At 58.4% G+C, this 26,116-nt stretch overlaps 3 protein-coding genes across 16 annotated transcripts in view; 1 reads left to right on the plus strand and 2 right to left on the minus strand.

Annotated features, from left to right (window-relative positions):
- The first annotated feature begins 1,393 nt into the window (after positions 1-1,393).
- PKN3 (protein kinase N3) lies at positions 1,394-12,069 on the plus strand. 11 transcript variants are annotated; one of them, XM_042913185.1, is made up of 22 exons: positions 1,394-1,521; positions 4,096-4,330; positions 4,536-4,681; positions 5,173-5,284; positions 5,357-5,484; positions 5,695-5,878; positions 6,563-6,709; positions 6,797-6,906; positions 7,013-7,156; positions 7,576-7,651; positions 7,738-7,906; positions 8,090-8,192; positions 8,300-8,367; positions 8,680-8,743; positions 8,895-8,986; positions 9,321-9,497; positions 10,233-10,295; positions 10,402-10,478; positions 10,915-11,057; positions 11,146-11,253; positions 11,410-11,446; positions 11,586-11,810. In XM_042913185.1, the coding sequence occupies exons 1-22, from the start codon at positions 1,498-1,500 to the stop codon at positions 11,714-11,716; spliced, it is 2,538 nt and encodes an 845-aa protein (XP_042769119.1). In that variant the 5' UTR covers positions 1,394-1,497; the 3' UTR covers positions 11,717-11,810. The 11 variants fall into 11 exon arrangements, with proteins under 11 accessions (XP_042769119.1, XP_042769118.1, XP_042769111.1 ...); XM_042913184.1 differs by having other exon boundaries at positions 1,409-1,521; positions 11,410-11,490; positions 11,586-12,069; XM_042913181.1 differs by lacking the exon at positions 1,394-1,521 and adding an exon at positions 3,868-3,981 and having other exon boundaries at positions 8,042-8,192; positions 11,410-11,490; positions 11,586-12,069.
- Positions 12,006-15,355, minus strand: ZDHHC12 (zinc finger DHHC-type palmitoyltransferase 12). Of its 3 annotated transcripts, none has more exons than XM_042913187.1 (5): positions 15,203-15,355; positions 13,603-13,739; positions 13,169-13,246; positions 12,841-13,007; positions 12,006-12,735 (listed from the first exon to the last, which is right to left on the minus strand). In XM_042913187.1, exons 1-5 carry the CDS (start codon positions 15,300-15,302, stop codon positions 12,306-12,308), a joined length of 912 nt encoding a protein of 303 aa, XP_042769121.1. In that variant the 5' UTR covers positions 15,303-15,355; the 3' UTR covers positions 12,006-12,305. The 3 variants fall into 3 exon arrangements, with proteins under 3 accessions (XP_042769121.1, XP_042769120.1, XP_042769122.1); XM_042913186.1 differs by having other exon boundaries at positions 12,006-12,671; positions 15,203-15,348; XM_042913188.1 differs by having other exon boundaries at positions 12,350-12,649; positions 15,203-15,353.
- A 2,729-nt stretch (positions 15,356-18,084) lies between these two features.
- The window catches only part of ZER1 (zyg-11 related cell cycle regulator), a 31,902-nt gene continuing 23,870 nt past the window's right edge, over positions 18,085-26,116 (minus strand). For both annotated transcript variants that reach the window (XM_042911908.1, XM_042911907.1), the window contains exons 12-16: positions 25,077-25,192; positions 24,574-24,762; positions 23,291-23,388; positions 21,780-21,882; positions 18,085-19,769 (exon numbers count right to left, since the gene is read on the minus strand). In XM_042911908.1, coding sequence (XP_042767842.1) covers positions 19,712-19,769; positions 21,780-21,882; positions 23,291-23,388; positions 24,574-24,762; positions 25,077-25,192 — 564 coding nt within the window. In that variant the 3' untranslated portion in view covers positions 18,085-19,711. The remainder of the gene's footprint in view (positions 19,770-21,779; positions 21,883-23,290; positions 23,389-24,573; positions 24,763-25,076; positions 25,193-26,116) is intronic.

Raw genomic sequence — 26,116 nt, forward strand, 5'->3', positions numbered from 1 at the left:
GTGACGTTGTGTACTCATACTACCGAAGAAAGGCGAATCTAAAATGTAGATGGATTGTTGTTTGCAGTACGGGGAAGGAAAAAAGAAATGTGTAGAAAGGACAAAAAAATTTAATGTGCCCTGCTAGGAAGTGTTTTTGTTCCTTTTGGGTTTTTTTTTTTTTTTTTTTTTTTTTTTTCAGTTTTAACAGCCAATTAGCTGGAGAGGTGTTTGCACCATTCACCATCCACTGGATGTTGAATGTGAAGGGAACATCAGTTTTCCAAGGGGTTACTGTTTCATAAATTACACTATCACTCTGGCATAGGATGCAGCTCTCTGGTCCGATTCCTCCATCAGCCTGGAGGTTCCTTGTGGGTTTGCCCAGCCTGGGGTTCCTGGATCCTGCTACCTCTAAACTCCTTTCCCTTATTGACCAGTGAGCCAGTGAAACAGCGAACTTGGGGAATCCTTTCTGAGTTCTTCCACAGAATTCAACTTTCTGGGCTGTAGGAGTAGACAAATGATTCTCAAGATGGGAGATAGACACTCTCCTGAAAATAGAAGGCACCTATTCCAAGTCAGCAAATCACCCACCTTCAATATTTGCCCCCTACTCACTTGCGGCCCCTTGGACCAGGCTCCTTTCAGTGAAGTCTTGGCACAGTGCTAGTTAGCACAGGATACTAGGATTCCTTACACAGGAATGGCAAGCCATTCCCAGGGCAGTTAGTGCCCACTGGTTGGCTTTCCTGAAGTCATGGCTATTTCCTGGGGTTTCATTGTGTCTCCTGTTTAGATGGGTTCTTTAGGACAAGGGAAGAACGGTGGCTCTGGCTGAAACAGAAAACTCCACTCTGGCTGAGCAGCGGTGGCCTGAGAGATGTTTGGTTTATTCATCTGTCATTTGTAATTTGGCAAGCTTTGGATGAGGCTTTACGTTCTTATAGTGACTCTAGATAAGGCCAAGCCTCCGTGGGGGCCACAGGCTGGGGACTAGCCCATTTTACACCAATGATCTGAGACGAAGAGAAAGTTAGGGGCGGGAACCCGGTGGTGGCGGGGCTCCGAGGAAGGGGGCTGACCCAGCCGGGAGCGGGCGGGACGCCCTGGCGGCGTCCCGCGGCCGGCAGGCGGCGCTATCGTCCCCCCCGGCCGGCCCTTAGGGCAGCTAGAGAGCCCCGGCCCGAGAAATGTCCCTCCTGCCCTTCTACCGCGGGACGGGGGTCGGCGGCCTCAGAAAAGGGGCGCGGGGCCCCAAAGCCCGCGGAATGCCGCAGCCGGCGAGGCGCGGGGGCCTGCGGTTGAGTGGGGTCCCCGGCGCCGGCCCCTCGCGGCCGAGAGGCGGCGCTGCTCCCAGGTCCCGCGAGGGCCAGCGGACCTCGGGAGGGGGCGCCCGATCCCGCGGCTCCGGCTCCGCTTCCCGGGAAGTTTCAAGTTTGAAAGTCCCGGCGGAGGGGCCGGGGCTTCCGGAACCGCAGTGGTCGAGAGGAGGGGCGGAGAGGCCCGAGCGGAGCCATGGAGGAGGGGGCGCCGCGGCAGGTGAACGGCGCCCGGAGAGGCCGGGCTGCGGGCGCGGGCCAAGGGGGTCGGGGAGTCTCATTTACGCCGCGGGCGCCGCGAGCTCCGGTCGCGTCCCCTAGATCCGACCCCCACCCCCTCCCGGCTCCCTTCCCAGCCCCTGCCCCGGGCTTCGCTAACCTCGCGGGGCAGACCTGAGCATGGGGGGTGGGGGGGCGCGGGGGGAGTCGTTCGTGCCCCCTGGAAACGTCCCCAAATTACCCCCAAGTGACTCAGAGCCTCTAGTCAGGCCAGCGCATGAGCACGTCTGAATCCGCAGTCAGGGCCACTGGCATGGGCCCTAAAGTTTCCCCCAATCCGTTCTTCCAGGCAGGACTGTTAAGACCGGTGGGAATCTGCCTGGAAAGCAAAGGGGACCGTGGGGGGCAGCTTGGGACAGGTCCTGGGGGGGGGGAGGCCCGGGAAGGGCCAATCTCTGCGCACTTGTGGGGGTCCTTCCCAGATCACAAAGTCATGTGGGCATTGGGCACATGGAGATGGGGGACCTGGCCCAGCACCTGGGCGGGAACCTCCGGGTACACAGAGGGTTCTAGTCCAAATGGCGAGGGGGGCGGGGTTCCTGCCAGCGCTGGAGATACGTGCTGGTGGACACAGCGGCCAAAGCTGTGTGCTTGTCTGTCACTGAGGAGGGAGGGGTTCAGGTCTACCCAGAGCAAATGGGGTGGGGTCATTGCATCTGTGTAGAAGATAGGGTCCCAGCTGTAGAGCAGAAAGGGGGAGGCGTGTGTGCACATGGCAGGATTCCAGCCCAGAGCAGACAGGACCAGGGGGTACACCCAAAGGCAAAATGTCCTCCACCAGACGCCTGGAGTGCCCCCACCCCAACGGCGGGAACAACCTTAGGCACTGCGTCTGTCCCCTCCCACCCCCTTCCTCCGGAGGTTCCCCCCCCTCCTGTTCCAGCAGTGACTTGTACACATTTTCCGATTTCCTGTGAACCTCCGCCCAGCAACGGCAGCTGGGTGACTCAGGACCCCGGTGGCCGGGCCCCCCGCTCCATGGGATCTTTGTTTGCTCAGGCCTTTGGCTCTGGCCCTCTGGCCTAGGGCCCTCAGAGGATTTCCTGAGCCCCGCCCCTGCCCTCTGACAGCCAGGCCAGAGGGCCAGCAGAGACCTGGGGTGGGGGGGCTCCCTGAGGCTGGGGTGGCACCCCTCACACTGGCCTCAGGAGATGGAGAGCCGAGAGGTAAGGTGGAGGTCCATGGGGGGTGGAGGGCATCGTGGGTTACCCTGGGCTGAGGTCAGCTTTGGCGCTGGTTGGTTGGAAATGGCCTCTGAGAAGATTTTCCTATTCCTTGCTCCAACCTGGCAGTAGCTGAGCTGGGAGTGGCCCCCAGAGACCTCCTCAGCCTCTCTCTGTGCCTCCGCTTTGCTACCTGAGGGAACATCCCTGGCCCCTACTCAGGCCTCTGGCTGCCCTCTCTATGTGACCTTGGGTAATTCCCTAGCCTCTTCTCTGGCCCCAAATCTTAGCTGGGATCGCAACCTCAGAGCAGTCTGATTAAGCGTGGCCGGTGGGGAGAGGCTGGCATCTCCCTCTGGGTGTTGTGACCTTGGGCAAGTTACTTAACCTGTGTCCCAGCTTCCTCATCTGGGGCTGGTAACATGGGGATAGTAACTGCATCTTCCTCGTGGGATTGTTATGAGGACTGACGGATTCATGTACGCAAAGCTCTGAGAACAGACCCTGGCACCCGGTAGCACCCTGTGCCTTCGCCTCTTGAACAACACAGGGGGGGTCGGGGGTGCCGACCGCCCAGGCAGTTGAAAATTTGCATGTAACTTTTGACTCCCCCCAAACCTAACTAATAATAGCCTTACGGATGCCGTCAGCAGTTGACTAACGCATATTTTGTACGTTATGTGTATCATTATATGGTATTCTTAACGATAAAGTAAGCTAGAGGAAAGGAAACGTTACTAAGAAAATCGTAAGGAAGAGACGATACGTGCATTTATAGTCCTGTAAACAAAGTTGGTTTTACAGTTGAAAACAATTTGCTTATAGGATCACCTGGTCAGTTAAGTGTCCGGGTCTTGATTTTGGCCCAGGTCATGATCTCACGGTTCTGTGAGTTCAAGCCCTGCCCCGGGCTTTCCGTGCTGGGCTTTTCGTGCTGACAGCAAGAAGCCTGCTTGGGATTCTCTCTCTCGCCCCACCCCACCCCCCTTCTCTCTCTGCCCCTCCCCTGCTCATGCTCTCTATTCTCTCTCAAAATAAATAAACTTAAAAAAAACAAAGGACAGGAAATGATTTGCTTATAAGTGGACCCTTGCAGTTCAAACCCGTGTTGTTCAAGAGTCCACTGCAAACATTGAACAATTTTCCGCTCTCCCTTCTCCCTAATGGGAGGGGACAGGAGCGGGGACAGGCTGCGTAGCCCTAGGGTTTCCATCTGGCCCAGGAGTACTAGCTGTAAGGTCAGAGATGCCCCGGGGGGCCACCCTGGGCACCGAGCACACCTTCCTCTCTGTCTGTGGAGACCCGAGGTCGCTGGCGGGGACTGAGGGCATTACCTCTCTGCCGTTCCACAGTCTGGGGCCGACCAGCAGCCCCCAGAGGATGAGAAAGAGGTGATCCGCCGGGCCATCCAGAAGGAGCTGAAGATCAAGGAGGGTGTTGAGAACCTGCGGAGGGTGGCCACGGACCGCCGCCACTTGGGCCACGTACAGCAGCTGCTGCGGGCCTCCAACCGCCGCCTGGAGCAGTTGCACGGGGAGCTGAGGGCGCTGCACGCGCGCATCCTGCTGCCCGGGCCCGGCCTGGCCGGTGAGTGACGAGTCCGAGCAGACCCTGGGGGACAGGAGGCGCCGGGCCGACCCAGCTTCTCCGCCTTGGCCCTGACCGCTCTCAGAGCCTCCTCGGTGTCCCCTGTGACAAGAAGGGAGCTGGGGGTCGGGGGAGAGAGCAAGGTCATGGGGTAGGGTTCTCTCGGCTCTGGGTAAGGGGTTCGTGTGTCCCACGCTATGCACAGGACCCGCCACCGCGGGACCCCAGCCACCTGCAGAGCAGCCAAGGGCTCGGCACCTGGAGGCTCTACAGAGGCAGCTTCAGGTGGAGCTGAAGGTGAAGCAGGGGGCGGAGAACATGACGCACACATACGCCAGTGGCACGCCCAAGGTGAGGCTCCTGGGGTCTGATGGGGAGAGACTGGGCTCTCAGCCCCTCTCAGCTCCCAGCCCCCATCCTGATGGAGAATGCAACCAAGCCAGTGACCCCACGAGGCAGAGACGGTCTTAAGCCTTAGTCTGACGGGGGAGGCACAGCCCCAGATCCCAGCTTGGTGGGGCAGGCACGGCTCGAACCCCTAATCTAACAGACAAGGCACAACTCGGTCTAATGGGAAGTCCTAGCCCAGTCCAGTAGGGAAGGCCCACCCCCCGTCCCAGCTCCCAGGACGATGTGGGGAGCTCGGCTCTGACATGGTGTGGGAAGCTTGACCCCAGCCCTTGTCTCATGTGAAGGAGGAGGCCCTGCCCTAGATCTAGGCTAACAGGGGGCCCTTGGCTTTAGCACCTGGCCTACCAAGGGAGGCTTGGCTTCAACCTTGGTCTGACCGGGGAAGCTCTGGGCTAGCCCCGGTCCGATGGGCATGTGGCGCGACCCCACAGGAGAGGAAGCTCCTGGCAGCTGCCCAGCAGATGCTGCGGGACAGCCAGCTGAAGGTGGCCCTGCTGCGAATGAAGATTAGCAGCCTGGAAGCCAGTGGGTCCCCTGAACCAGGTGAGGCTTTGAGAAGCGGGGCCGGGCAGGGCCGGGCAGGGCGGGGCCTGGGGGCTGACCGCCTCCTCCCAGGTCCCGAGCTGCTGGCAGAGGAGCTAAGGCATCGACTACGCATTGAGGCCGCTGTGGCCGAGGGCGCCAAGAACGTGGTGAAGCTGCTGGGTAGCCGGCGGACACAAGACCGGAAGGCGCTGGCTGAGGTCAGGCCGTGGTCCCCTCCCATCGCTGCCCCTCTCTGAGCGTCTGTCTCCACACCACGGTCCACCAGGGCGGGAGGCACCCGCGGACGGCCTGTGAGGGGTGGCGGTGAGGAAACAGGAGGCACATTCTGTCTAGACCTCATTGCGGGGAGGGCGTGTGGGTCTCCAGTGGTCACGGGCCTGTCCTCCCCTGCCTGATCTCCTCTGTAGGCTCAGGCCCAGCTCCAGGAGTCCTCCCAGAAACTGGATCTCCTGCGGCTGGCCTTGGAGCAGCTGCTGGAGGGATTGCCTCCTGCCCACCCTCTGCGCGGCAGAGTGGCCCGGGAGCTGCGGACTGCTGTGTCTGGGAACCCCCAGCCTTCAGGGGTGCTCGTGAAGCCCACCGCCATGACAGGTAGCTGGGAGTCAGTCCCTCCCACTTCAGGGCTCTGTGCCTTTCTTCCAAAGAGCACCCTGAACCACAGATGGGAGGACTTCGGAGAAGAGTTTCGATCCCGGTCCCACCACCCCCTAGCTACGTGAGCTTGGGCGGCTGACTTCCCCTCCCTGGACCCTTAGTGTTATCCCTCTGTAACATGGGGGTGATAACGGCACCTCCTTCATGGGGTTGCTGTGAAAATTCAGAGTTGTTGCACGTGAGGCGCTAGGCACAAGGCCGGCTCAGTGGGCACACCATTGGCGAAGCCATTATTCAAGGCACTAGCCGTGACAGTGTGTCAAGTGCCAGGGTTAGGGGCGCTCACAGCCCCGGTCCTGGGCAGTTTGGACTCCTAGAACGTTCTTTCGTATCCCTGAGCTGGATCTGTCTCCCAGTAGTGGTGGCTGAATTGTAATCAACAAACAATCTAAGCGTGTTGACTTTGGAAACCCTGAACTTCCCACCTGGGACACAGTACGGTGGCTTCTAGAGAGGCCAGCACCTTCCCGCTCAGCTGGTTCAGGCTCCTGGTGAAACACCCCAGCCTAATGCGGGCAAGGTCTGGGTTCAGCCATCTTCGGGAGAAGGTAGCTTTTTTGGGGCCCCAGGGGACCCGGATGTAGCAGGGGTTTGACAGTGTGTCCCCCACGCTCCCCGCAGGGACGCTGGAGGTCCGTCTCCTGGGCTGTGAGCAGCTGCTGACAGCCGTGCCCGGACGCTCCCCGGCGGCTGTGCTGGCCGGGAGCCCCTCGCAGGGCTGGCTTCGGGCCCGGGCCAAGCAGCAGCGTGGCGGAGGAGAGCTGGCCAGTGAGTAGCGAGCCGCGGGGCGCTGGGGGCAGCGATGCACCTCTCTCTACTCCTCGCCTGCCCTGAGCTCCCTCTCTGGCCCTGCAGGTGAGGTGCTGGCTGTGCTGAAGGTGGACAATCGTGTCGTGGGCCAGACCGGCTGGGGGCCAGTGACCAAGCAGTCCTGGGACCAGACCTTTATTGTCCCCCTGGAGCGGGTGAGGCTGGCCCTGGTGCGGGCAGGGGTGACCTTAGGCCACGGAGCGGAAGGCTGGCCGGGTAGGGACGTGTGCCCCACTCCTCAACCTGGCCTCCCCGACGCAGGCCCGGGAGCTGGAGATTGGGGTGCACTGGCGGGACTGGAGGCAGCTGTGTGGCGTGGCCTTCCTGCGGCTGGAGGACTTCCTGGACAACGCTTGTCACCAGCTGTCCCTCAGTCTGGTGCCCCAGGGGCTGCTCTTTGCCCAGGTGCTCCCTACCCCGTCCCCTGACGACACGGGCCCTGGTTCCATCTGAGCTAGAAGGGCCTTCGAGACTATTTGATTCATCCACACATAGGAGTAGAAATTGAGGCCTGGAGGGAGGAGGTCTCCAAGAATTAAGGATTCCCAGCCCCTCTCCGAGGCGCGCGTGGGAGTCTAGAGGCTGCATCCTGGTCCTGACTTGCCTAGCCTCAGGCATGGCCCTGGACAAGTGTCTCTCTTCTCTGGGCCTCAGTTTCCCCACTGGTACCAATGTGGACATTGAATCCATCCCTCTGGGCCCCTCTGGCTCTCGCATCATTGACGCTGAGGGCTTAGGCTGGGATCTTGGAGGCCGGGGAGGTACCCTGGTGACAGATGGGGTGGGAGGGGACTGGTCTCCAGCCCTGCCCTCTGCCCACACAGGTGACCTTCTGTGACCCTGTCATTGAGAGGAGGCCCCGGCTGCAGAGGCAGAAACGCATTTTCTCTAAACGCAGAGGTGTGGACGGGAGAGGGCTGTGCAATTAGGGGGTAGGGCAGGGGCCCTTGGGGGGCCGTGGTACTGAGCCCCGCCTTTTGTCCCAGGTCAGGACTTTTTGAGGGCTTCCCAGATGAATCTCAACATGGCAGCCTGGGGGCGCTTGGTCATGAACTTGCTGCCCCCCTGCAGCTCCCCAAGCACGATCAGCCCCCCCAGAGCCTGCCCCCAGACCCCAGCCACGCCCCGGGGAGCTGCCAACCCTGCCTCGCCCAGGTGAGGAGCCCCCTCGCCGTGGCTGCCTGCTTCTCTGCCACGTCTGCCTCTCTTCAGGTGCAGCTGGTGTCTTTCTGTTCCCGCTGACCCTCTGTCTGTCTGTCTCTTGGCATTGCTGTGTGTCCGTCCCCACAGCTCTTCCGTCTGCCTGTGCCCTGTCAGGTGTCTGCTTTCTCCACATAGTGATTTCCCACCCAAGAAGAGCCCCTTGGAAGAAGAGGTGAGGCCCCCGCCCAAGCCCCCACGTCTCTACCTGCCCCGGGAGCCAACCCCCGAGGAGATACCGGTGAGGGGATGCTGGCAGTCCTGGGGGCTGCTGGGGTGGGGATGGCAGGGCTGGAGGGAAACAGGGAAGGAAGCCCTGCTCTGCTCTGAGCCCCTCTACCCTCATAGCGCACCAAACGCCCCCACATGGAGCCCAGGACTCGACTCGGGCCACCGCTTCCAGCCTCAGCCACCAGGTACCCCCGTCAGGCTCACTTATGTGCTTGCAACATGTCTGCTCACTTGGGTGTTCGTGTGTCCATTCACACACTACCCGATGCTCCTTGCTCTCTGTTCCTACTCACTAAACCCGTGTTATTGAGCTCTAGCTGCATTCTGGAACTCTAGGAAGCCACTGTCCCTGAATCCCCCCACCCCCACCCCAGCCCCTAGGCTTTCCAGTCTTATTGGTGGGGACAGCCCCGGACCGGCCCTGGAGGGTTAGGAGCACCTATTCATGGAGGCCCAGCTCTTATCCCAGGGGGACTCCTGTGCCCTCTCTCTTGCAGGAAACCCCCCCGCCTTCAGGACTTCCGTTGCTTGGCCGTGCTGGGCCGGGGACACTTCGGGAAGGTAGTGGGCTGACGAGGGTGCTATGGAAGGGGGTGAGCAGGCCCCAGCACCTTGGCTGGGGGGGATGCTGTGATCCATGGGGCAGTGGGCGGGAGCAGCAAAGGCGCCCCTGTGCTGTCCACCTGGAGCCCAAGCTGTCTCTGGTTCCCAGGTCCTCCTGGTCCAGTTCAAGGGGACGGGGAAATACTACGCCATCAAAGCGCTGAAGAAGCAGGAGGTGCTGAGCCGGGACGAGATGGAGAGGTGTGTAGTCGGGACAGTGGGCACCTAGCCCTGCAGGGGACCCCGGATGGCCGGCCTGGGCTAGTGGCACCAGAAGGCAGCTGAGTGCTCCAGGGGCTTTGAAGAGGTGACCCGCTGGGGCCAGTCCTGAGTTCTCTTTTGAGCACCTGCGGTTGTTAACTGTATGCTCTTGGGCAGGTCCGCTCTTCTCTCTGCCCGATACGCAGAAACCATCATTCTACCTGCCTGGCATTTTCATTGAAGACCCAGAGAAGCCAAGGGTGTTGTGCGGGTGGCAGGACGCAGCCAGCAGTGGCTTCTCTTCCCTCTAACACCCACCCCCGGCCCTCCGCAGCCTGTACTGCGAGAAACGCATCCTGGAGGCTGTGGGCCGCACAGGGCACCCCTTCCTGCTGTCCCTCCTCGCCTGCTTCCAGACCTCCAGCCACGCCTGCTTCGTGACAGAGTTTGCGCCCGGTGGTGACCTCATGATGCAGATCCACGAGGACGTCTTCCCTGAGCCCCAGGCCCGGTGGGTTCCCATCCCTCTTGTCTGCCTCTTCCATTGAGCCTTCCCTGGTTCCCTATGCCCTCTCCCTTCATCCTGCTTCCCCCAGGATACCCATGAGCAGAAGAGTGTGGAGTCAGGGAGGCCTTGGCTCAGATCCTTGGTTGTCAACTGTCTTATCAGCTCCCATAGCACTGTGACCTTGGGCCTCAGTTTATGTAGCTGTGAATGGGGCTAATAATAACTCTTCCATAGGCTTGTGGAGTGGATGGACATAATGTGTATTAAATTGTTGGGCACAGGAACCAGTGAAGAGTAAGTGACTGGCAGCCGGAGTTCTTTCTTGCCCACCAGAACGCAGGCTCTGGAGTCTTAAGTCTGCCACGAGCTGTGTGACCCCCAGGTGCATCACTTACCTGGAGTCTCAGATCCTCATTTGAAAAATAGACATGATGACTATCGACAGCAGGTGGCTGGGAGGATGTAGGGGGGTAAGGCATCAGAACACGTGGCATCCTTCCTGGCACCATCGAAGAGCCCAGGAAGGGTAGGCTGTCAGTGGGCAACAACCTTGGGGCCACTGTCCAGAGAAACACCCATTCTCCCTACCCGCTACCCCTGGCATCAGGCTCTAGTCTGAGCTGACTAGAGCTGGGACATCCAGGGATGCCCAGGCCGTGGCCATCCTGGTGCCTCCCTGCCCTGTCCCGCCGCACCCCCCCCATCCTGACCCTGAACTACCCCCTACACCACCCATAGGTTCTACCTGGCCTGTGTGGTCCTCGGGTTACAGTTCTTACACGAGAAGAAAATCATTTACAGGTAACTTGCCCCGGGGGTGCTGGGGGTGGGGGTAGGTGAAGGAGCAGAGGCTGCCCTCCTCCTGTGATACTCCCGGGCCCCTTTGATCTGTCCCCCTCACCCTCAGGGACCTTAAGTTGGACAACCTTCTGCTGGACGCCCAGGGTTTCCTGAAGATCGCGGACTTCGGGCTGTGTAAGGAAGGTGGGTGCCTCCTGTCCAGGATCCCATGTCCTCCAGCCTTGCTTGCCCAGCTCAGGCCAGCAGGGTAGTGGGCAAGTGGCCTTCACCTCTCACCCCAGCCTGCATTCCAGGGACCAGCTGGACACACTGGTTCTTCCTTCCCAGCCCTAGAGACTCTTAAAGAGCCCCAGCGCACCCTTAGCCAGGGGAGAGCGTGTACTCAGGATGGGAGAGGGCATCGGGTTCTCCCTTCTTTGTGAGCTTGGCAAAGGCTCTGCTTCCTCCCGTGAGGTGGCGTAAAAAAAAAAACAAACTGTCCTCACCTCCAAGAGCTCGGGGCAGGGCTTGGCTTGACCTTCGGTGCCTGAGGTCGTAAGAGTTGGCTGTTGATTCTTACAACTGAAGTTATATGGATGAGACACGTCGGGCTGGCATCAGTGTGGATGCTGGTTTGCAGGGATCGGCTTTGGGGACCGGACAAGCACCTTCTGCGGCACCCCAGAGTTCCTCGCCCCGGAAGTGCTGACCCAGGAGGCCTACACACGGGCTGTGGACTGGTGGGGGTTGGGTGTGCTGCTCTATGAGATGCTGGTGGGCGAGGTGAGCACCGGACCCCGGCTGCCGGGGCCTCTAGGTTGGGGCAGGGTGGAGGTGGCTCATGCAGCCTGCTGAGCCCCCTTCCCCATAGTGTCCATTCCCCGGGGACACCGAGGAGGAGGTATTTGACTGCATCGTCAATGCGGACGCCCCGTATCCCCGCTTTCTGTCGGTGCAAGGGCTTGAACTCATTCAGAAGGTAATCACTGCAGGGCTGGGCTGGGCTGGACTGAACGGCTGCCCCATCACCACCCACTCTCTCGGGGCCTCTGTGGTCCAGCTCACTTGGGATGCCTGGGCAGGCGGGCAGTGCCTGGGTGTGATGCCCTCCGTGAACCCCAGTCCTCTTACCCAGCTCCTCCAGAAGTGCCCGGAGCAGCGCCTCGGGGCGGGTGAGCGGGATGCTGAGGAGATCAAGACCCAGCCTTTCTTCAGGGTGAGTGTTCCCGGGTGCCTGGCACAGTGGGAGGTGTCGCCTGGCCACGCGGGCCGCTGTTCCGTTGTCTCAGGCAGCTCTGCCCTCGCCCCCAGACCACCGACTGGCAGGCCCTGCTCGCCCGCACCGTCCAGCCCCCCTTCCTGCCCACCCTCCGTGGCCCTACGGACCTGCGTTACTTCGAGGGCGAGTTTACGGGGCTGCCGCCGGCCCTGACCCCACCTGACCCCCGTAGCCCCCTGACGGCCCGCCAGCAGGCTGCCTTCCGGGACTTCGACTTTGTGTCAGAGGGATTCCTGGGGCCCTGACGGCCTCTCTGGTGTGTCTGTCCCGTCTGCCCAGCCGTCTGCCCCGGAGGCCCAGGCCTTGCCAGGTATCGGTGGGCACTGGGCCTCGAAGTGGCAGCTGCAGAGCTGCTGTGGGGGGCTTCGCTCAGTCACTGGGCAGGTTCCCCTCTCCTCCCGCCCCCGCCTCCTGGGAGGCCTGGACCAGAAAGGGCGGCACAGCAAGGAGGAGTTTGGTTTGGTTTTTTAATATTTGATTTGCTTTACGGATGATTAAACTTATAAAACTGTGCAATGGAGGCATCCTGGCTTTGGGGGGCGGGGTGGGGGGTCTCGGAAGCCCAGGCTGCTTGTGCCCGAGCCCCCCACGGGTCCTCTGCCTCCTCTCCTTCCTTCAGAGGGCAGGACTGCCTATTGTGGCAGGAGCTCTGTCATTTCAGCTCTGCTCTGAGGCCTGGGAGGAGCGGGGGGGAGTGAAGAACCCCAGGCCCTCCGAACGCCGACCCCAGCTGGGGGCAGCCCCTCTGGTTTTCAGGCACAAGATGGTGGCCTTGCCTCCAGCAACCCTACACCGCCTGGCTGCTGCCCTCCTCCCCCTCCTCCTCCCCCTCGGCCCACAGGGTCTCCCAGGACCCTGAGGGCCATCCGCAGAAGAAGTGGGCCAGGTTGCGGGTCAGGCCGCGGTCGAAGGGGTTGCCGGGGCGCTGGCGGAGGTAGGCGATGCGGTGCGAGGAGATGAACTCCCAGGTGGTGGTGTTGCTGGCCACCAGGTAGAGGTGCGAGGCGAGGAGCAGGCCCGCCACCAAAGAGAAGAGAGAGAGCAGCAGGAAGGTGGCCAACAGCAGCCCGCTGGACCGCAGCCAGAGCCCCCAGGGCTGGAAGAAATGGAGGCCAGACCTGCAGGGCAGGAACAGAGATGGAGACCAAGGCCGGGGGAGGGCGGGGGTGCCCCGGGGAGCCCCTCCGGGCAGGCCGTTTGGGGGAAGGCCCGAGGCCCCTGAAGGGGCACCGTGTAGGGGCACGCTGCCCGCCCTCCCCCCAGGCCCAGGCCGGCCGTGGAACCCACCATGCCAGGTACAGGCCCCACAGAAGCACCACCAGCTGCAGCGCCAGGTAGGCCACGAAGAGCGGGTGGTTGCGCTCCCCCACGCAGTTCTCCATCCAGGGGCAGTGGTGGTCGTAGCGGCGGACGCAGCGACGGCACTCACGGCAGTGCCGGGCCCGCAGGGGCTGCTGTGGGCACAAAGGGAGGCGGGCTCAGTGCCAGCTCCCCTCTGGGCCCACGACTGAGGGGAGTGATGAGGCCACAGAGGGGGTAGGGGGGAGGGAGGCAGGAGGTCAAGGAGTCTCAGCCTTGCCCCTGCGCCCTCCCGTAGAGGTCCCTGGTCACCCACCAGCACCAGGCAGTATCTGCAGCGCCGAAGGGGGACGGCTTGAGGAACCATGGCTGTCTGCTCCTCCTTGACCTCCTCCTGCAAATGGGGGACAGGGTATTAGGTTGGGAGGGAGAGGGAAGTGGTGGGCGTTTCCCTGGGGGGCTAGCTTAGCCCTGGGTATGCACGCGGGGCCCATCCCCAGTGTAATGGAGGCGGTAGGGTGGGACAGAGTGCCCTGGCCCGAGTGAAGCTGTGACCTCTGTCACAGTTGTTTCGCTGGGCCTTGGTGGTTTCCTCATTGGAGGATGGGGGTTGCAGGGCTGCTAAGAGGATTCATGGAGGTGCCCCAGGAAAGCCCTCTGCATAGATCCTGGCATGAGACTGTTACAGGGGCCTTGGGTATCCTATTGGTGGGAGGAAGGGTTCAGGCTCCCAGGGGCCCCCCTGGTTACCTGCGGCTGGGGCTGGACATTCACATAGCCCGGGTCCATGAGCGACACGGCCAGGTAGAGCAGCAGGGAACCCAGCACGAGGAGCAGGAAGGTAAGGGGCAGGAGAAGCTCCCCCTGCTCTTCCCACTGCCGCAGTGCTGGAGAGGCCGGAGAAGGAGAGTGAGGCCGGGGCCGGAGCTGAACAGGAGGCCATGTGTAGGGGTGTATCTGGAGGTGGGGAGTATGTCCCTGGCTGAGCAAAGGCCTGGAGATGGGGTGTAATGAGTGGTCAAGTGTGGCCACTGCATAGAGTACAGGAGGGAGAAGTTTGGGCCCAGCACTCCCTCCCCCCCCACCCCCACCAAAAAAAAAAAGTTCATTTGCATTCTATCTGTAGGACAGTAGGGAACCATGGAAGGTTATAGGGTCAGATCTGTTTCTGAAAACCCTCCTGCTGCTGGAGGAAAGATGGATAGGGGAGCAGGGGGAGGCCTGGGGGCAGAGCCTATCCAGGAGGGAGAGGAGGGTAGCCAGACAAGGGCACTGGCAGGAGGAGTGGAGACAAAGGGCTGGATAGATAAGGGGTAAGGGAGTGAAGGGGCCAGACTTGACTGGATGTAGGGGAGAGGGAAGAGGGATCCCTGACTTTGGCTCCATGATAGGGAGAGACCAGCTAGGTTTGATATGCCCATGAGATAGAGACAGAGGAGGGCAGGGCCAGGAAGGGTCCAACTCATAGAAGTAAATGAAGATTCAGGGGTGGGAGGCAGGGGGAGGTGAAGAGGGAGGGGCGTTTAGATAACAGTGTGGACAGCTCTGGTGTCCCTTGGTTGTGAAAAGGAGCAGAGAAGGAAAGCAGGATTGCAGGGCGGGGTGGGGCGGGTCCTTTCTGATGAGGAGACTGAGCAGGTGTTTAGGCTGAAGGGTGAAAGCGGTAGAGGAGACTTAAGAAGGTCTTGGGAGGAAAGTGACGACACCCACAGCCCAGGAGTTGAGGCTGGAGCACGGAGGGAGGAGCGGGGCTTCCCAGAGTGGCAGTGAGGGTGAGAAGTTGGGCCGGAGGCAGCCTGCCAGGTAAGGAGGGGAAGGATGTTAGTGGGGGTGGGTCAGTGAGGTGGACGAGGACCACAGGGCAAGAACTGAGGGTGGGGAAATGCGGGACAGGCCGCCCCCCTCTGTGTTCTCTTGTCCTGGAAGGTGGGGAGCCTGGACTTGGGCAGCTAGTGGCCACGGGGATGGGCGGGATGCCAGTTCTTGATCTACTTGATCCTCGGAATCTTACGGAGGGACGTTATCCTGGGAAGGACCGGGTGGGTCTCGGGATCAGGGGAGATGGGGGCTCAAGTCCGTCGCGGGATCTGGTGGGCACCGGTTGGGTCCTGGGATAGACAGGGCATCTGGCAGGGATCAGGAAGATGCTGGGATTAATTAGGGATCAACTGGGTATTAGGCAGAAAGCAGGTGGCTCTTGGAATGACAGATGGAGAAGAGGCTCAGGAGCTGGCGGAAGTCGGGTGAATCCCAGGATTTCTGGGGCTTCAGCAGGGAACCCAGTGAGACCCAAACGTCTGGGGAATCACGCGGGATAGGGTGGGTCGGGGTCGCGCGGGGTCCGGCTCACCGGTATCGTGCAGGAAGAGCACCAGCGTGATCCCCCAGGTCAGCACAGTATGCCCGCTCCGCACCAGGACCCCAGGGCTGAGGAGCGCCCAGGGAGCCATCTCCTCCGCCCGGGGCCCCACCCGGAAGAAGCGCCGGGAGGGGCGGGCCCTTTGAGGGAGAGAGGCCGCGGCTACTCGCGGATTGGTGAATCCTGGAGGCGGGCGGAGCCTGGTTGGGTCGGGGAGGCTGCCTATTGGATAGCAGCTGCGGCCGAGGAGGCCCTCGAGCCAACAGGTGCCTGAAGAGGTTGAGGGCGGGGCCGGCGCGCGCGCAGCTGGTAACTCCCCCGACCCCAGCCCCCACCAGCCAGGTAACTTTCGAAAGCGGAGGAGCAGGCGCGGGCCCTGACCCCGCCCCCTCGGGCTCTCACCCCGCCCGCCCCTAACCCGTGGCCTCGCGCATGCGTGCAGCCCCCGGGGTGCCTCTGCTCAAGGTGTTCGGTGCGACTCCAGGTTGCAGGATTGTGCCGGTTTCGAAGACATGACTGAGTTCTCTAGAGGGGCAGGACTAGCCCTAGGTTGCTCTGGTGACACCCTTACCTCCTTGCTATTCATTTTTAGATATTGCAAATGGGGGCGCCTGCTGGCTCAGTGGGTTAAGCCTCTGACTCCCACTCAGGTCATGGTATCACGTTGTGGGTTCCAGCCCCACGTGGGGCTGTGTGCTGACAGCTCAGAGCCTGGAGCCTGCTTTGGCTTCTGTCTCTCTCTCTCTCTCTCTCTCTCTCTCTCTCTGCCCCTGCCCTGCTTGTGCTCGCTGTCTCTCAAGAATAAATAAACCTTGAAAAAAAAAAAAAAAAAAAGATATTGCAAATGGGACGAGAGCAAAGCGGTCATCCGTGGTGCAGATCCTGGGTAGAAGGGGCGAAGTGGAGTCAGAAATACCAGCACAGAGGTACTGTGAACTCGGGCAAGTTACCGAGCCACTCTGAGCTCTGTTTTCTGTCTATATAGTGGGGATTGGTAGTAGCACCCCCCTGCTAAGGTGGTTGGGAGGATTAAATAATGCAAGTAAAGTGTCTAGCACTGACCTCTCCCCTGCTATAAGCCAACACCTCGCCCTGCCAGAAGGACTTGCCCAACTGGAGGCTTCAGGCTCTTCTCAGAGGAAACCTCATCAGCATTCACTGTTCACACGCCTTCAACTGGGTCCCCAGAGCATTCCCCGTGCTGCCCTGCCTTTTCCACCCACACCTCTCAAGGATACCAACATCCACCTTCTTTCTCCAACAGATCCTACGCAGTATGCTCTTCTGACATCTGCTGTTTTGTCAGCTCGGCACCCCTTTTTCTGTTGGGGAACTGACTCTTCCCCATTCCACGTGGTTCTGGAGAAACTGTGTCCCACACTCTACAGGTTGATAGGAGACGTGGGCCTGTGACTGGAGGGCCCAACTTGGTTCCCTATCTTAATGTCCCCAGTGATTGGTGCTAGGTGGCGGACATGTGACTCAGCAGGGCCAATCAGGATCATTCTATGAGAGTACTGTATAAATGCTGAGAAATGGGCATTCTTCTGGATCTCAGGCTTAAAGAATAGGATATAAGGGCAGCTGGCAGCTGTCTTTACACTATGTGGAGACAGACTGTGGCAGGAGAATGAAGCCACCTTATAGAGACATAGAGATAAGCAGTAACGAAAGAGGGAGTGAGAGACATCTTAGCAACATTGACTGGACCCTCAGATCCAGCTGTTCCTGAAGCTGAGATGAACTCTAGGTCCCCAGTTGCATCAGTCAGTGAATTCCCTCCCACCTTTGACTAGCCTGGGTAGGTATTTGAGTCGTGTGACTTTCACGTGTAAGTCAATCTTGGTTACTGCAACGGGTGAGTTAGTGTGCTGAGTGGAAACAAATAATCCTGAAGCTTCCAGGAGTCAGGCCCTGTGCTGGTGTCAGAGGCAGACAAAGTCGGACACTGAAGTGGTAAGGACAGATTTTATCAGTAATATGTTATTGCTGTGCGAACTGAATGCGGCTCTGAACGCCCAGGTGACTGGGTGTTTTAAAGGGAGCCTGAGGGAGTGGAGAGAGGGAACAGCAGTGGCTTGAACAGATTGGGGGAAGTGAAAAATTACAAAGGGTTGCTCAGTGTAAATGCTGATTAGGCCAGCTGTGTGTGCTAGCTGGCAATAATTGAAGTTCGGTGCCTGTCCTCCCACACGGACCAGGAAACGGGGGCCTGATCCTTCCTGAGCATTACCCTTTGAAGGCCAAACATTCCTTTGAAGGAATGGCTTTCAGGTCTCCTGAGTTGTAGATGATACAAATACATTTCAAAGGAACAGAAGGATTCGCAACCGTAGGCCCTTTTTAGTAAATGCTCTAAGACGGGGTGTGTGGGGGGCTAAAACAAGGGGGGCCGGGGTCATCTTAGGGCTGAGGCCTTGAGCTATCAGAAACTATGTTAGCTCTTCTGTCCCTGCAGCACTGTTGTCCTGCTAACTCCAGTCTCCCCAGGGCCCCCCTCCACTCCTACCAGCCCACAAGGGGCGCCCTCTCTGCTCCCTGCTCCCCGCAAGCCGGGGCATAATCTCACACATAACATTGTCTCTACAATCAGACGCAACCACCCTGGGCAGGGGCCCTGTTGGGCTGTTGCCAGCTGTACCCCAGTGTCGGTCGGCACGGGGGCATGGAGAGAACGCAGAGGAGGCAGGAACTTCAGCCCGATCTGCCACCTGTCCCCAGGCTGCAGCTGACAGGGCCTCCAGGCCGGGCACACAGATCGACCCGATGTACCCTCCCTGTCGCAGGTCCCTTCGCTAGGCCCAGTGCCCAGACTGGCCACAGCCCCTCTCCGGACCCCGTCCCTTCTGCAAAAACGACACTCTGCTCTTCTCCACTTTGCACAAAAATGTATTTCTGTGACATCCCAAAGTACAGACATTTACTCAGGCCCCGGGTGGTAAAGCAATGCAATGTGAGCTCTGCCCAGGGTCTGGCTCAGGCCATGTGAGCATGGAGGGAGGGGCAGATGTGGCCTGTTTGCCAAGCTGGGGGAGCGCGGGGCGGCCGGCCCCTTCCCAGGGCTGGCAGGGACAGACTTCAGGGGAGGCCGGTGCCTCTCCCGGGGGCTGCTCATCCAGCCTGTCCTGCCTGGAGGCAGAAATGCTAGAGGAATCCAAAAACAGGCCCAGGGAAGGAGGAAGGAAGAAAGGTCATCCCCGAAGGGAAGCCTGCAGAGTCGGCCCTGCTCCCCCAGCGCCTTGTTCTGGAAGGGCATCCTTACCACCGCCTGTCTCACGAGAAGCAATTCGGAGTTACGTCAAGGGAGGACCACAAGATATTTCGAGATACATTTGCGGCTCACACTTCTCTGAAACACGGCACAGAGGTTCCCGAGGTAAAGCCTGGGGACAGGGAGGAGAGGCTCGGAAGGGCCACGCGGGGCCACTGCAGGCTGTGCCCGGTGCTGGTCTGGAGGCAGTTAGCTGTTGCTGCGGGTCCGGCTGGAGTGGGGACCTCCCGCCTCACAGAGAGACAGGTGGGCTCCTCCAGGCAGCGGGGCAGGTCGGGTGGGGGAGGCGAATGAGGCCGGCTCAGTTCTGCTGGTGGGGTGCCTGGGCACCATGGGTACTGCGGGCAGGCGAAGGGCTGGGGAGTGAGGGGCAAGCCCCGGTCCCAGAGGTGCTGGCTTCCAGGGCTGGGGCAGGTGCTGAATCTGTTTGGCAGAAGAGGCAGTGGAATCTGCCGGAGTTCTGACCAGCCCTGGGCTGGGGCCTTCAGTAGCCTGGGACCTGGTGGGAGACCAGGAGGCAGCCTCCGTAGCAGCGTGGCCTCAGGCAGGCCCGGCCAGAGAACAGCGGGGCCGCTGTGAGCCCCGCTCCTGAGGGTCCTCTGGGGCCGGGGCTGCCTGGGCCTGAGCACTCACTTCCTCGCCCCAGATGGCCCACGGCCGGGAGCACCAAGGCATTTGGGAGACCCAGTGGGGCTAGTTTTCATCCCAAACGCCATCAGCCACACCCAGGAGCCCAGAGGGGGTTCTCAGGCTTTGGGGGGTGGGTTGGGGTGCTGGAGTGGGCTGTTAAAAGCCTGCTGCCTCTCCTCATGGGAAGTGAGGCCAGGGTCTGAGGTCACTGGGAAAGGACTGGACTCTCACAACGTTAGAGGCATTTAGTCGGGGGTGGGGGCAAGAGTGAGTGGCAGCGATGAAGGCTTGGAGTTGGGGCTTGAGAATGGCCAAGGAAGCTGCGAGGACTCAGGGAGTGTTTCTTTTGTTTTTGTACAGAAATCATACACACAAAACTTCACACTTCCTAACCAAAAAAAATAATATATATATATATAATATATATATAATATATATATCTCACTAATGTTAAGGAAAAGCGTCGGTTGTGCAAAAGTCCCCCTGTGTCCCTTCATCCAGCGGAAGGCTCCCCGGTGGGGGTCTGCCCGCTGGGCTGCTTGAGAGCTTCCTCCTGGCCTCGTGGTCCAGAGCAGTGGCGGCCGTGGGGACGGAGGCCTCTATCTGGACGTGTCCATGTTCTCCTCTTTAAAGTTACTGCAGTGCTCAATCACCTTGCTGGAGACCGTGGGGGAGAGAGGATCAGGGGGCGGCCTCGGGGTGGGCTGGGCCCAGCCCCTCCCAGCTGACGAGGCTGCTGTATTTGTGAGCGAATGTCAGCGGTGATGCTGATGCTGACTGAGGTGATGCGTTTCAAGGGGCTGGCGGGGCGGCCGACCCGTGAGGAACGCCCAGGACAACGGTCCCTGTGGCCACAAATACCATCGGTGCTCTGTGCTCCCCCCCCTTCCTCCCCACCCCCCTCAGCCCCAGAGCCTCTGCGCTTAGGGGCTCCCCTGCATCGGCTCAGGCCTGACCTTCCCAACCCGCTGCTCCTTTCTTGAGCACTGTCTTCCTTCTTTACTTTCCCCCCGCACACCCGGGCCTTTTTCTTCCCCAGAGTCTACCAGTGGACCCCAAACTGCCTGCGTGTCAGATTCGCCTGAAGGTCTGAGGCGACCGGGTGGGGGCCAGGGCAACCGTCCCTACACGAGGGCCCCTGACACCCTGCAGAGGCCAGGCCCAGGGCAGCGGTCAGGAACTACCACTGGCGCTCAGGGCCCCGGTCTCTCGCCACCCCCCCCCTCCCCCCCCGCCCCGGGCTGATCCTGGAGAACCACTGCCCTAGTAGAATCACCCTGGACCCAGATGGCCTTCCCATTCAACACTAAGCCTTTGGGTCGGTCAGGGGCCGGGAGCCGTGTTCACGGCAGCCTCCAAATGCTGAAGAGGCGCCCAGAGTAGGACAGGGGCAGGATGGGTGGAGTGACTCCTGAGCTCCCCCTCTTAGCGTCACTCACACCTGCTTCAGATGGGCCGGCTAGCTCGGATACACATCTCAGGTCTTACAGAGATGCTCAAAGGGACCGGGGTAGGTTTATGAGCCAGTTTTACCCAGCTTTTCAAATCTCCTGGGATCCCTGCTGATAGCTCCCAGACCCACTGGGAAAGAAAGGGTGGGCCTGTAGATTTTTAACAATCTTTTCGGGTGATTCTTTAGGGAGATTAAGTTTGAGAACCACTCATTTTACCATTCTCAAACTCAGACAAATCTGTCCGTGAATGTTTATGAAGTGCCTGTGCCACGGGAAACTGCAGAAACAGACGGCCCTCAGCAGCCCAGGGAGTCCTTGTTTGGGTGCCTCTGAGCTCCAGGCCCTCCTCCCTGATGCTCCTGGTTCTACACCGTGTTTACAGCTGGGGCAAATGCAAGCAGGCTCCCTTCTGGAATGGATCCCGGAGAAAGCGAGGACTGCTGACTGCCATGTGCAGGATCCCCGAGAGCCGCTCATGCGCTGACGGGTGCGGGACCAGGGCTGCTGAGGGGCCAGACAGAGTCATGAAAACCGCACAGCAGCCGGGCCCGGAAGCTCTGCCATGGGCAGGGCCTTCACACCTGGAAACCCACTTACACTTGCCTGCCAGGTCTCTACAGTGACCTCCACCACACTGCATCCTCTCTTTAGTTAGAAGTTCTTTGGCCAAAAGTAATGATGAATTTTGGGGGGCCTGGGTGGCTCAGTCGGTTAAACCTCCGACTTCGGCTCAGGTCACCATCTCGCGGTTCGTGGCTTCAAGCCCCACATTGGGCTCTGTGCTCACAGCTCAGAGCCCGGAGCTGCTTCGGATTCTGCGTCTCCCTCTCTCTCTGACCCTCCCCTGTTCACTCTCTGTCTCTCAAAAACGAATAAATGTTTAAAAAATAAATAAATAATGATGATTTCGACCTGACTTGCTAAGGGCCAGTAATGAGAGGACGGGATTCGTCGGGAGTAAAAGACAATGAAGCTGACAGACGAGGGCAATGATGCTCTGTTCGGAGCTTGATGATCTAGTTTCCAGCCACACTGGCCAAAATGACATTCAGGGAGGCCCCCGCTGGACGTTGGTACACTGTCCACCTCCACACTCAACTCCTGAGTTGCCCCTGGGAATCTCAGCCATTCCTAGCCCCCAGGGGGGGCTCCCCGCAGTGTCCCCCACTCCCCCAAACCAAGGCTGCAAGTGGAAACACTGCCCGTCTCTTACCGGGCCATTTCCTTGGTCTCCTGCCGAGCGGTGGCCATCTTGATCATGTCCTTCAGAAGGGGCAGCCCCCCTTCTTTGATCAGCAGGGGGCAGTACTTGTCCGCTGCGGGAGGGCAGACAGCAGGTGGTCAGGGTAGGTCTTCCCGCAACCTGTGGCCCAGAATCCACCCTTGCTGTGAGGGCTGCCCTCCCAGAGGGGTGAGGTGAAGACCCAGGCTGGTGAGGACACTGCTGCACCCAGGAGGAGCCATGCTTGTGCCTACCCCCAAGGGCCTGAGTTCCTGGGCCCAATGCGGGAGCAAGGGGTGAATCCTTGGAAAAGGCTACTTTGGTACGCAGTCACGTTTCTTTCCACGGCTCACCCTAATGGGAAATGTCACCCAAACCAGTGGCTTCCGATCCCTGAGAAACTTTTGTAAAAATACAGATTCCTAAGCCCTGTCCTCAGGGATTCTGATTCAACAGACCCAGGAGCCTGTATTTGCATTTTTAACAAAATACCACCAGGTGATACTGGTGACCAGCCAGGTTGAAATTACCACTCCTTCCTATTATTGGGTTCACAGTTCATGCCGATAAAGAACATTCTAGTGCTCGGTATCCAGGGCTTTACACTCTGTGGAGAACACGGGCATTTCAGTGGGCCCCCCACCCCCACCCCCAACACACAGAGCTCTATGTAGTAGGAGCTATTTTTAGCCCTCCATTTTATAGATGAAAGAATTGAGGTTCAGAGAGACAGAGGCTTGTCCAAGGGGGTCCCAGCTCAGGGCTCTTTCCTCTGTACTACACTGCTTTTTGAGGGAAGGTACTATTTTTTGGTAAAGCTAGCCTCAAGTAATAATGAAAAAGGCGAATGCTTATTGGAGAGCTGGTATGGGCCAAGCACTGTCCTAAGCACGTCACATGTCTCATTTTACAGCAATCCTGTTTTTATCCCATTTTAAACATGAGGAAACCGAGGCCCAGAGAGGTTGAATAACCCGTGTGAGGTCACATGACCAGTAAGAAAGACAACGAGGGTCAAACCTGGCCTGTCATCAAGGTCTCCCAGGGCTGCAACTCTGTCCTCCACCCAAAGCCACCGGGCAGAGGACGGTTCAGGCGCTTCTATGGGAGGCTGGGACTCTCTTTGCGGAATTAAGTTAGGTTTGTTTTAAAGTTCTCTCCTGTTCCCTGGGAAGTCTGTTTCCTCAGGGGTTAGTTCTCTGTCTGGGTTGGTTTTACTCCATCTTCCAGAAGGCATGGAGATTTTTGACTAGTCACTTGTCTGGAAGCAGGAAGCATTAAGAAAGCTGTCTGGGAGCTCTGGATGGGCTATCTGGCCTGCCAGGCTTGCTTCTGGTGATGAGGCCAGGCCAGCCATTATGCTGGGGCGTCCCAAAGATTCTGGAAAGAAGAGGGCTGTGTGCTCTTAGTGTTCCTCACCCGGTTATAAATTCCCTGAGGGCAAGTCTGCCTGCAGCCAGGGGAGCGTCCCTGTGTCTGACCAAAGGACGAGTGGTACTCACGGTAGACAGACACAAGGTTGTACAGGGCCCAGGTGGCCCAGTGCTGGCTGACAGGGGAGATGCCCTGAGGAAGGAGACGAAGAATTGGCTCAAACGACCTGTAGAAAGAAAAATCAAGGTCACATCCCATGCCAGGGGTTGGGGGAGTGCATCTTCTCTTGTTGAAGGGTTCTCCTCCCCGGAGGGTCCTAGAGACAAGCCACAAGCAGGATAATAGGATACAACAGATTCAGGGGCATCTGGCCCATCAGCACACTTCAGGCTCCACAAAGGGAGCTCCCTTGTAAGAGAGGTCAAGCGCATGGACATGTAAAGGAGGTAGGAGGAACACAGATTAGGTGGTGCAGAAACAGAGGCCTTGGCAAGAAGGAAAGACCCAGTCTTGGGGGAGGCAGGGAGATGTACCCTGAGAAACAGAAGTGTGACTGTTCTTCTTAGAACGGCCTTTTTGGTGTAAGTGTGTTTATTTATTTTTGAAAGGCGGGGGGAAAAGAGGATCCGAAGTGGGCTCCATCTGACAGAGAGCCTGACGTGGGGCTCGAACTCATGAACCATGAGATCGTGACCCCAGCTGAAGTCACTTAACCCACTGGGCCACCCAGACGTCCCTACACTTCTTAGAAGGGCCTTCTATGCGCCATCTGGACTCATGGTCCAAAAGCCTGAAAAATGTATGTGCAAACGCCCTGGCCCAGTGATTCATTCCATCTCTCCTTGGGAATGACGGTAATTGGCAAAGCCACAAGCATGAGCCCCTTCCTCCCAACGTGGGTTTTCAGCGTCAATGTCAGTCAGTACAAGACGGCCCATCTGCACATAGAAAGTGATCGAGTCCCATACCCTGTGGCTGGAAATTCAGTCACAAGATAGGAAGACTTGATGCCCGCTGGACTGCACAGAATTAAATCCGTGCAGAGGGAAACTGCCGGAAGAGGGGTGCTACACTGTGAGTAGAGGTCCTTTCAGGGACTGAGCTCATGAACGGTTCCTGTTTTGTTTCCTATTGTGCGTCTGTCTTTTCTTCTTCTTCTTCTTTTTTCTTCCCACAGATATGCATGTATCAAATGTCTGTAGGCAGGAAACTTTGGGTTCACGCAGGTGCTGATGTGCATGAAACACGCACCAAGCTTTATGGGTGAGATGTGTGCCCTGTGTGGACTGTTCCTCAGGGAGGCCTGACCCCAACTAGAAGAAAGGTAAGTTCTCACCAGACCTTGTTGGGAACGAGCATCCTGTCTCCAAATGGTCCCCACTCGCACGCCCCACCCCTCCTCACTCCGCACCTGTAATTGATATTTCTCCGTGAGTTGATGTCCCAGCTCTGGATGGCTGCCCACATGCGTTCCTCCACCTCCTCCCGCTGGGGTTCACAGATGCCCCACGCCTCAGGCCCGTCGAACATGATGTGGGAGAGGACACCGCAGGCATTGTACGAAACCTCAATTCCGTCAGCTTTGCTCTCCAGCAGGTTGCTGCCGAGAGGAGAGAAAAACCCCTCTAAGTCCCTCTTCAGACCCCAGCGGCTGGACCCCAGCTTACAAACCAGATGCCAGATGCCCTGCTGATTTATCACCTATTATCCATACCCAGGTGACTTCTAAAAGTTAGGATCTGAGATCGCTTAAGATACAGTTACAAGAGGACTATTATGGAGGGTTGAAAGAAACCATCGGTGACATTTCTAACAGAAACCTAGGCTAAGAGCAATTACCGCAACTCAGCATAGACTAAGAGCTCTGAGCATCCTGGCAGCAAAGGCAAAAAGGGAAAGGAAAGAAATACTAACCTGAAGACACTGATAAATTGGGAAGTCATTAGTTGGGGCCGCAGCTCCTTCACCTCTGCCACATTCCCCAAGAGTCCTAGCATATTCCGATGCAGTTCCTGCTTCTCTGGGAATTCCTGACAAAATGAGAGCCATTAGGGCCACATCAATTAGTACTTAATTAGCATCTGGTATTGTTAACCTAGAAACTTGATGGGTATCTGTCTGGCCATTCCGACTGGACAAAGAAGGGGAACAATAGGCTGGCCATATACCTTCTAGTGCACCTAGGACAGTCCTGGGTACATTCTATACGGGATTAAAATGGTGGGGACTCCTTGCCACAAAATCAAAGGCTGAGTGGAGAGCTGACCTATAAAACTGCAAATAGGACAAACAAGGTTCTATTTACCAAAGCTCAAAATATTAGTTTAAGGGAAACTTTATAGAAACTAGAGCAAGAAAATAGAGGATGAGTGTGTTTTATTTATTTGTTTAATAATTGCTACCATTTATTTATTGTTTTTAAAGTAAGATCTATTGGGGCGCCTGGGTGGCTCAGTCGGTTGAGCGGCCAACTTCGGCTCGGGTCATGATCTCGCGGTCCGTGAGTTCGAGCCCCGCGTCGGGCTCTGTGCTGACAGCTCAGGGCCTGGAGCCTGTTTCAGATTCTGTGTCTCCCTCTCTCTGACCCTCCCCCGTTCATGCTCTGTCTCTCTCTGTCTCAAAAATAAATAAAAACGTTAAAAAAAAAAATTAAAAAAAATAAAGTAAGATCTATGCCCAATGTGGGGCTTGAATTCACGACCCTGAAATCAAGAGTCACATGCTCTACCGACTGACTGAGCCAGCCAGGCACCCCCAGGATGAGTTTTAAATTAAAAAAAAAAATTTTTTATCTTTATTTATTTTTGAGAGAGAGAGAGAGAGAGAGAGATACAGAGTGTGAATGGGGGAGGAACAGAGAAAGAGGGAGACACAGAATCCGAAGCAGGCTCCAGGTTCTGAGCTGTCAGCACAGAGCTCGACATGGGGCTCGAACCCACGAACCACAAATTCGG

This window comes from Panthera leo, chromosome D4 (assembly GCF_018350215.1).
Source record: "Panthera leo isolate Ple1 chromosome D4, P.leo_Ple1_pat1.1, whole genome shotgun sequence".
In the NCBI taxonomy this organism is placed as follows: Eukaryota; Metazoa; Chordata; class Mammalia; order Carnivora; family Felidae; genus Panthera; species Panthera leo.